The following is a 10,646-nucleotide window of genomic DNA, read 5'->3' as shown; positions in this document are numbered from 1 at the left end:
AATAATAGGAGATATATTATTTCTTCTGGAACAGCAATATATTTATTTATGAAATGATATTGTTTCGACAGTGTGGTTTACCATGTCAGATCTATGTGATCCATGTCAGATCTTTGTGATCCATGTCAGATCTTTGTGATCCATGTCAGATCTTTGTGATCCATGGTAAACCTATGTGACCACTGTCTGATCTATGTAAAGTTCTTCTTTTACATTATTTATTTATGTTTTGATATATGTATTGATGATTGATTACAGGTCACCTATGGACAGCCAATTCAATGACGGAGAGAGAGTTTGACAACCTCCACGTGGTTCTCTTTGGATGCAAATTAACTTTGGAGATAATTTGTAACTAATGTCAAACAACCAATCAATAAATATTATTAAACTTTCTATTTTTTTTTATTATAATATAATATTATATATATTAGTAATATAATTCTTTATCATTTTATTTTTCAGTTTTTTATCTTACGCATACAATTGCAACTATTGTAAGTACACTTACTACTGCAGTAGATTTTGTTTTTATTTGTATTTTTGGTAATTTTTTTATTTTACTTTATGTTTCAGATTTCATCTCACACATATCAGTTTAATGAATCATGTGTGTGTTAATAAATAATAACTTTTGTATGTTCAACAATTAATTAATGTGTCTCACTGCCAATGAACAAGTCACTTGATACGTAAAGTTTTGATTCAAAAAAAAAAAAAAATCAAATACAGAGTGTATATGGACTGTAAATACATTGACAACGAGAAACTTCAATAAACTCCATGTGGTTCACTCTGGATGCAAATTAACTTTGTAGCAAATTTTTTGTAACTAATGTGAAACTATCATTTTTTTTTTAAATATAAACAAATTCATTAAACACTATTAATTTCAATAATAATTTTAATAAAAAAACATAAATTTTAATTATTTTTTATATTATAATCAGTTTTTTTCTAATAAACACACAACATTTGTATTTAACTTAACACTATTTTTACAACATTTAATTTGTGAATATTTTTAATTTGTGAATATTACATTAATAATTGTATTTCAGATTTATATTTTACACATACATATATACATCTTTTATAACTTTTAATTATTATTTGTTTGTTATTGCTTTACTAAAGATTAATCATGCATGTATGCGGTTCTTCGTTGGTCAATTCATTTTTTACAATACATACGCTTTCATTAATTTCAATTGTGTACGCTGAACATGGTATTCAAAATGTATATCAAAGAAAGAATATAAATATGATAATATATCACAATAAATATATTATATACAATTACAATACAATATAATTTTGTTTTTATTTTTACTATTTTTTTTTTTTTTTAACATATAAACAATTATATATTAATGTGATTGATAGGAATCTAATATCATTGTTTTTTGATACTCAGAAGTCTTTGAATAAATATTAATGTAGCTAAGTACTGTGATTAAAAAATAATGACAATAACAACTTGGACTCGAGGTGAATTTTATGAACACACTTTACTCACTACATACTTTACTCACTACATATTAGAAATGTATACATATATACAGCAATGATAATTGCAAAATTACGTGTGTAGGTATATATACCTATAATATATATAATATATACACACCTTTCTAACGTTTGGCATGTCTTCTTCTTTCCTATAATGCATTTATCCCGTTGTATACTTAATACATGTACAACTTCCCCTTTACGCCAACATTGTACGCGGTCGGATTGCCTGTCTGGCAGGTTTAAATGCGTTTATCTGAATTTTTATTGATGATAACTGACATATACTTTTTTACGTACCGGACTGCACACCACTTTTGGCGTTAAAATATGTAACATACACCAGGTGATGACTGATAGCTAGACCCTCAATACCGTTTTCGGAGTCGGAGTTTATTTTAAATATATGTGAAAAGTACCGGGCAAACCACGGGAAATGCATCCAATTGCCCAAACAACCTTGGAGATGACTGATACCTAGACACTCAATTGCCGTTTTCCTAATGTATTTATTCATTTTCTCCATACACAAAAGCACAGGGCAAGCTACGGGACAAGGTGTGTTACACCTGTGAATTTAATGAAATGACCGACCACTAGACGCTCGAATTAGACTTTTATTATTTACGCGTTTAAAACGACACCGCCAAAGTGTAGAGCCACCAAATCAGAAAAAAAAAAAAAAAAAAAAAAAAAAAAAAAAAAAAAAAATACTAGACTTTTCTAACTGCTGTATTCTTAAGTCCTGTCACCTACCTAGGAAATTCACTTCAAACGATATTCAGCTACCTAGGGTACTCACATACAGCGAGTTTCACCGACCTAGGGTATTCACATATAGCGAGTTTCACCGACCTAGGGTATTCACTTACAGCGAGTTTCACCGGTGCTAGTCTTATAATATAATACCAAAACGAGCTTCCTGGGTTTTTTCGACAGAGTGCTCTAGTTTAGTGTACTGGCCAATCGGAAAATTAAAATTTTTTCTTATCGTCTTTCTTATCTGATATCTCTCGCGCGCGCCGTTATCGTTATCGTTATCTCCCGCCGCCGTCGTTATTCTTTGTTTTTGTTATATCGTTTTTCCGCTTTTCCGGCTTTCGGAGACTTCTTTCCGTCGCGTTCTCGACACTACGGCCGAGAGCGGGTTTTTTCGTCCCGTCCGCGCGCGTTTTTCATTCGGATTCGGTCCTCGGCCGCGTCCGTCGCGGAGACGGACGTCGCCCGTTTTTCTCTCCCAGGGCCGGCTCTAGTGATTTTTTATACGTAGGCAAAACTTAATTTTGCCGTCCCTGTATACTAATCGTTTTTCTTCCAAATAAATAGGAGACAAGTTTTTGTTTTTTTTTTTTTAATTAGAACTCAAGTAAAACATTTATAGTGTATAATATATTACATAATAGTAGGTGGATTTATTAGATAAAAATATATACATAAAATATACATATACATTTAAAATATTTAAAGTAAAATGTTTTGTTCAATTGATAAATCGTTTTTGAAATATCTAATGATATTGTTTGTAACAATTTACTAGATATATTTATTTCATATAACAATTCATACCAAATTACTAAAGAACATAAAAATTTAAAGCTTTTTAATTTCAAAGCTATACCTTTAGCTTCAGCACGACTTCGAACTCCAGTTTCACCAATGAGTGAGGTGTCATCTATTATATATTTTAAAGCATCATAAATCTCACCAACTTGAAATCGCATAGCTCTAATAGCATCAACTCTACTGGACCATCGTGTTTGACTTAACGGTTTAATAGTTAAGTTTTTAACATGTTCTAGAAGTATACCCCAACGCTGTGTTGATGCTGAAAAAAATACGTAAGTCTCTTGTATTGTATCAAAAAATAAAACAGCTTCTAAACAACAACTGGCCGAATCATTCAATACCAAATTTAAAGAATGTGCATTACACGGCACATAGAAAGCTCTTGAATTTAGATCTCGAATTCTTACTTGAACACCACTCTTATGTCCGCGCATATTAGCACCATTGTCATAACCTTGACCTCTCATATCACTAATAGGAATATCCATTTCTTTAAGTTTTTGAAGAATAACTTCTGTCATATTTAAACCGGTAGTGCTATGTAATTCTATAAAATCAATAAAATGTTCATTTATAGAAACGTATTCTTTTTTACTTGTGGTTGCTTCAATAGCCGTTACAAACCTGACTATTACAGTCATTTGCTCAATATTACTTAAATCTGGCGTGCAATCTAAAATTATAGAATAATATTTCGAATTTTTAAGCTCATTTAATATATGAGATTTTATTTTATCGGCTAGTAATCGAATAACTTCATTTTGTATATTTTTTCCTAAATAATGACAATGAATTTCTTCTGATGATATTCTCCTTACATGTTCTTTCATAATGGGATCAAACATTGATAAAAATTCAATAAATTTTAGAAAGTTTCCGTTATCATGTGTGTTAAGTGTATCTGACTTTCCTCTTAAAGCCAAATTCTGTTTACTGATTGTTAGTATCAAGGCTATTATTCGTTTTAATATATTTTTCCAATATTCAGTTTCAATTCTTATACTTGATTGATTTATGTCATCTATAGTTTTTCCACATTTAAATCTTGCTTCTAATTCTTTCCAATCTTCGTATAATTTTTTATGTATAGGTGACATTTCATGTCTGTTCAATATACTTGACATATTTTTCCAATCATTGTTACCAATTGTTGCAAGAGAAACCATTCTGTTATTAAATAACTTGCAACAAAAACAATATACCGAATCGCTTGATTTTGAATAAATGAGCCAAGTACGTTTTATACATTCACCATTAGGCAAACGTCTATAATAATGAAATGTTGAAAATGATCTACCACTATCGTTAGTAGGGTATTTTTTCATATTTATTTGCTTAGGTTCACATTGTATTAAGTAGAGTCTTAAATTGTCATCAATCATTGGCCACTTGTTAGGATCATCCATCAATTTAAAATCAGTTGAATTTTTGTTAAGATTATCACCAATATCACCATTAGTAACGACATTGATATATTTCATATCTATACCTTCATTATTTACAACTCCAAAATGATCCTCACTATCGACTTTATTTTTACTACTATCTATATCTTCCATACTAATGTCTTGACCTTCATTATTTTCAGTGCCATAATTTTCTTCTCTGTCATTACAATTTTCTTCGTCTTTTTCGTCCTCCATACCAATATTTTGATCATTAATAATATCTTCACCTTTATTTTGGTTTTCATTCTGATCGTCTTTTTCTGGTTGATTTGATGTAATAAATTTTAATAAACAATTTTTTTGCTTCATTAAATCGGCTTCACGCGCTAATCTTTTCTTGAGGTATTGTGAACCCGACAACCGCTCACGTTTTTTCCCTTTATCTGCCATATTAGGTGTCTAAATAACCAATAGAATGAAAATAAAGTACCTATTTTAATTATATTTTTAATAAATGTGTACTTATATAAATACGTAAATAAAATGCAGGTCAGTGTACAATTAATATAGGCTGTCGACCCATATTTATTATATGTATATAGTGTATTCCCTGTGTGCAGAATTTTGCAGATCCCCATAAGTAAAAATTTATAAATAATAAATATGTATGTTCGAACGCGGAACAATTACCGCCTAATAAGTTTTTGCTGGGACTCTACAAATGTGACGACTAGATAAGATAAGTCCAGCAAACTCCCTCTACGTCTGGAGACCAGACCGCGAACTTGTCGGCCGACAACTTGTCATATTATTCTGAGCCTTTTGTCTTTTCCCAACGGTCGAGTCGAATGCATCGTTGCGTTGGCTCACCAATTCTACATCTTATAAGTTTATTCAAACCTCGGTGGTTCACGAGGTGGAAATATTAACACATTGTTCGAGGATCCTGTTTGCTGTTGCCACCAGTCTATAAGTTTTTTTACACCTATTAGTACAGTACCAAACATATTTTATATACATATAATTGATTCGAGGTGTGCGGCCGTTTCTTAAACTATTATTAATTATTATTATTTCTACTGTTATTATTATACTTATATCTACTGTATAATCTAGGGCGCCCAATTGATGTTTATATTATTATAATATATTGTTGTTGGTACCTATCAATTATATATAATAAATTGAAGTACTTATTAACCTTCCGTCCTCACTAAACGCGAGTCGTTGCCGCTAACCGCAGAATAAGTAACGGCAACGCGAACATTTTATTAGCAGGCGTGTTCCATTATAAGGTTCAGCAGCGTTTTTGTGTTGGTTCGGTAGGTGTTGCGTGCTGTTGGGTTATTGGCGTGACTCACGTGGTCACACAGTGCTGGGTTAAACGTCAGTGTTTATAAGGCATTTAGTCTCACGAAATGGCGTGGTATGGCAATTGCTGTCTATTTTGGCGGCAGCGACTGATACTGATGGTGTGCGTGGTGCTCGGCGTTTAGGCTGTAAAACTCAGGCGTTCGAATGAAAGCGCTGGAAGATTAGGCCGTGCATAGTTTAGCACTACGGTTGTAGAACCGACTTGGGTCCGACCGTACCATTAACTGCCGATTTGGAATTCGTTGTGGACGCAATTTAGATTTGAAGATGATGCGGTGATGAACGGTTTAACCGATTTAGATAGACTATCCACGAGTGATGTCGGGTTGACAGCTGAAATACGTAAATGTATTAGTGAGTGCAAGGTCGCGGCGGCGAAGTTAATACCCAAGGGCGTTGAGGCAATCGATATGTCGTACCTTCAGACTAGGTTAGGATCGACTGACTTTCCTCAGGAAAATTATCAAAATCCGTTGTCACGACTGCCGGAAATTCCGCTCCCCAAGTTCGACGGAGATTTCCGTCTGTGGCCCACGTTCCGTGATAGATTTAAAGAACAAGTGGACGCGCGGCCCATGCTATCTAACTTAGATAAAATGTACTACTTAATCGGGTGTCTTACGGGTGAAGCGGCCGACGCGATACGTGGTGTTCCGGTGACTGGGGAAAATTATAATCTCGCATTGTCTCTCTTGTCCGAGCGATTTTATCGACCACGATTAGTCGCCACGTCGTTACTTGATCGATTATTAAGCACGCCGAACATGTCGCAAGAGTCGTTACAAGACCTTAACAATTTTGTAGGTACGGTAAACGAAAGTATTTCGCTGTTGGAAGCATTAAACGTACCGAACTTGGGGTCATTCATTTTATTTACAATTGCTTTTAAGTGTTTGCCTGTTGTTACGCGTAAATTATTCGAGTCAAGTAATTCGGCTGATTATCCGTCCATAGTTGAATTATTAAAGTTTGTTCGCACGCGCGTGTCTATATTGGAGAACGTCGCTGACTCCGGAAAGATTGGTAACGCTGTCGTTCAAGTTAAGGGGGGAAAGCCGATAAGCACAGTCCGTAAGAGTGTAGATCACTATGGGAAATCAAAAGGGTCTCGTCCGGTGTCATTTGTAACTGCTAAGGAAGACGGGAATTGTCCATGTTGTGCCGGTTCACATGCGTTAACCGCGTGTATGCGATTAAGTCTTGGGCGGCCGGAGACCGAACGCGGTGGGCGCGAGAGAATCGTGTATGTTTCAATTGTTTGAGTGTCGGTCACTGGGTCCCGAAATGTAAAGCGAAACCAAATTGTGTAGAATGTTCGCGTAAACATCATACACTTCTCCATTTGCCATCCGATGAGCGAGATGGTGGGGAGGAACCGCCGATACAGGTCAATTCATCTGTGTGTGCATCCGTTGTGAGGCCCCCGTCACCCCATCCATCGAATGCCGTTGTTTTAGGTACCGCGCTTGTGCATATGCGAGATACGTCCGGCTCGGTGCTGACAATGCGGGCGCTGGTTGATAGCGCGTCACAAGTCAGTATAATCACCGCCGCGTGTGTTAAACGACTAGGATTAAAACCGTCGCGCTGGACTGCGCCGATAAGCGGTTTGTCTGGGACAAAAGTCGCCGAAGTCCAAGGTCGTGTAGAATGCATAGTACAGCCGAGGTTTGCGTCCGATCCGGTGTTGCCTGTTCAGGCATGGGTGTTGCCCACTATAACAAGCGACTTACCGCAAAAACCATTCGCCGCGTCTGTAAAAGACCGGTTCTCTAATCTTGCACTCGCGGATCCGTCATTTCATCTGACGTCGCCGATCGACCTGTTATTGGGAGGGGACATATACGGGTCTATCATGGACGGTCGAAAAGTGTCGATCGACGAAACATTACCTGCAGCCTTTAGCTCGGTGTTTGGCTGGATTCTTATCGGTCCGGTCATTGACCGAGTTAATCACTCGTATCAGTCATTTCCGATTTGTATGACCGCGTCCATTGAGGGGATAATGGAGCGTTTTTGGCACGTCGAGGAATCAGAAATGGCGCCCGGCACGTTCACTAGTGATGGATGTTGCGAGCAGATATTTCATGATGAAATGACGCGCCTGCCGTCGGGTCGTTTCGCGGTGCCGTTACCGTTCCGCGTATCGGCTGAAACCCAAGTAGGGTCTCGCGAGATAGCCGTGCGGCGTTTTGATGCGCTCGAGCGAAAACTGTCCGCGAACCCGTTATTGAGATCATTGTATATTAATTTTATGTCCGAATATATCGCCTTGGGACATATGTCGGTGGCAACGTCTCCGGGGCGATATATAATTCCGCACCATGCCGTCTATCGCTCGGAAGTCGATCCGCATAAAATTCGAGTTGTATTCGACGCATCTGCCCGAGGTTTTCGCGGACCGTCGTTGAATGAATGTTTGTGGTCTGGTCCTAAATTACAGCAGGACATTGTGGACGTCCTAACACGCTTTCGTGTACACAAGTTTACTTTTACGACGGACATCTGTAAGATGTACCGGCAAATTTTAATTCTACCCAAATATCGCGAGTTCCAACATGTGTTGTGGCGCGCCTCGCCTCATAATGAATTACGTGAATTTGAATTGAACACCGTCACGTACGGCGTAAACTGTGCCCCATATCTCGCCTTACGAGTTCTTAAAGTAATCGCGTCTACCGATTGCGACGGTTTTGACCGCGTACGTAACGCGCTCGAATATCAAACATATGTCGACGATATTTGTGACGGTGCAGATACGATATCCGACGTATTGAAACTTCAGTCGGATCTAATTTTGGTTTTGGGTAAATCGGGGCTAGAATTAAAAAAGTGGGCGTCGAACACGCCAGCCGTATTACAAGCTGTTCCGGTCGCCGATTGCGTGGGCGCACCTATGACGTTCGGGGATGACGACGGTTATGGCACTAAAGTTTTGGGCCTAGCTTGGCACCCCGATGATGATTATTTCTGTTGTGCTCTAAGTCTCGAACCGTCGCCCGTCTTTACGAAACGCGGGATTTTGTCTCTTGTCGCGCGCATTTTCGACCCGTTAGGTTTTTTTGGCCCCGTCGTATTTTTGGCAAAATCAATTATGCAGCGAACGTGGCGACACGGCATCGCGTGGGACGACCCGCTACCGGCCGACATTCATGCGGAGTGGACTTCGTTTGTTTCAGAATTACCTTCGCTATTAAATATTCGTGTACCACGACATATTAACGCATACCGTGGCGCGCCTTGTTATCTGTTAGGATTTTGCGACGCGTCGCAGACCGGTTATGCTGTCGTTGTATATGTACGCATGTTGAACGTTGAAATCAATCGATCCGTTTTTCTAATTGGTACCAAGACCAAATTAGCTCCGACGAAGTCATTGACTGTTCCACGTCTAGAGCTGAATGCCGCGGTATTATTAGCCCGTTGGTTAAATCGCATTAAAAATATATTATCATCGCAACTCGACATTATCGGTCTACAGGCATGGTCGGATTCTACTATCGTGCTGTCATGGTTAACCGCCCCCCACGAATCGTTTAAAATTTACGTATCCAATTGGATCCATCAAATTCGTTCTTTATTACCTGATTGTCCCTGGCAACACATTGTGTCAGCCGAGAATCCCGCGGATTGCGCATCTCGTGGCGTAACGCCGGCGACGCTAGCGCAGTTATAGCGCAGAATTATATTGGCGCGGCCCCCCGATCGCATACACCGATCCGTTGGAGTGGGATGAGTGTCGTCCATCGCTGCCTGTGTGTGAGTTACCCGAATTACGCGTCGTGTCGTGTACTACGCGTGTCGACGACGAGGGAGAGGAGTGGTTCATACGTTTCTCCAACTTTGACCGCATGTTGCGTGTAGTTGCGTACATGCGGCGCTTTGTAAAAGCTTGTCAACATAGTGTCACCTTAAGGCGGAGTGGGGTATCACCAAGTTCTGATTCGAACGGCCCCGTATTTTTACAAAAAAATGAATTAGACAGTGCCGCACGCGCATTGGCTGCAGAATCGCAACGCGTACATTTTCCTAAGTTGGTACAGGAGTTGGCGGCGGGTATTCGCATCTCTTCGAAACCGGTTGCGCGGTTAGCCCCGTTCATAGATTCTGACGGCGTAATTCGCGTGGGTGGGCGCTTACGTCACTCATTGTTACACTACGATTGCAAACACCCTGTCCTGCTATCCAAATGATCGCATTTTGCGTTGTTGTTGTGTCGCCGATGGCATTTACTAACGGGCCATGCGGGCCCGCGTGTTTTGACTGCAATGATTGCGCGTCAGTATTGGGTGATATCTCTCCGGTCAGTATTGCATAATGTTCTGATAAATTGCACTGTGTGTGTGAGATTTGATGCAAAACCGACACACCCGTTTATGGCCGATTTACCGCGCGCGCGTATACAGCCGCAACGACCGTTCGATCAGGTGGGCGTAGATTATGCGGGCCCTCTACCATTAAAGGAGTCGCGATTACGCAAATCCCGCAGCTATAAAATTTATATTGCCGTTTTTATTTGTTTTACCACCAAAGCGGTGCATTTAGAGGTGGTGACGGAACTGTCTACCGACGCCTTTTTAGCTTCTTTCGACCGTTTTGTGGCTCGCCGCGGGTTACCAGCCGATGTGTACTCGGATTGCGGCACTAATTTTGTAGGCGCCGACAAACAATTACGCAAATTGATTCAGAGCCCTGAAGGTCAGAGTGCCATCGCTAATTGTCGTGCCATGTGCATTTGTCATTTTAACCCTCCTAGCGCTCCACACTTTGGAGGTTTGTGGGAGGCTGCCGTCCGATCGACCAAAC

General features: G+C 39.2%; 2 protein-coding genes across 2 annotated transcripts; one reads left to right on the top strand and one right to left on the bottom strand.

The window, feature by feature from the left end:
- Positions 1 to 3,130: 3,130 nt before the first annotated feature.
- LOC112591537 (zinc finger MYM-type protein 1-like) lies at positions 3,131 to 4,916 on the bottom strand (the record flags this gene model as incomplete). Its single annotated transcript, XM_025335381.1, has 2 exons — positions 3,866 to 4,916; positions 3,131 to 3,751 (listed from the first exon to the last, which is right to left on the bottom strand). Coding segments are annotated over exons 1-2 (1,672 nt in total), but the record flags the coding sequence as incomplete, so codon positions are not given.
- A 2,428-nt stretch (positions 4,917 to 7,344) lies between these two features.
- Positions 7,345 to 9,516, top strand: LOC112591536. Its single transcript, XM_025335380.1, has one exon. It carries the CDS (start codon positions 7,345 to 7,347, stop codon positions 9,514 to 9,516), a length of 2,172 nt encoding a protein of 723 aa, XP_025191165.1.
- Positions 9,517 to 10,646: the final 1,130 nt, after the last annotated feature.

Source organism: Melanaphis sacchari, unplaced genomic scaffold, assembly GCF_002803265.2.
Source record: "Melanaphis sacchari strain LSU unplaced genomic scaffold, SCAv2.0 Contig137_pilon_pilon, whole genome shotgun sequence".
Taxonomy (NCBI): domain Eukaryota; kingdom Metazoa; phylum Arthropoda; class Insecta; order Hemiptera; family Aphididae; genus Melanaphis; species Melanaphis sacchari.
Note: the sequence above shows the minus strand (reverse complement) of the source record. Positions and strands in the feature narration are given on the sequence as shown.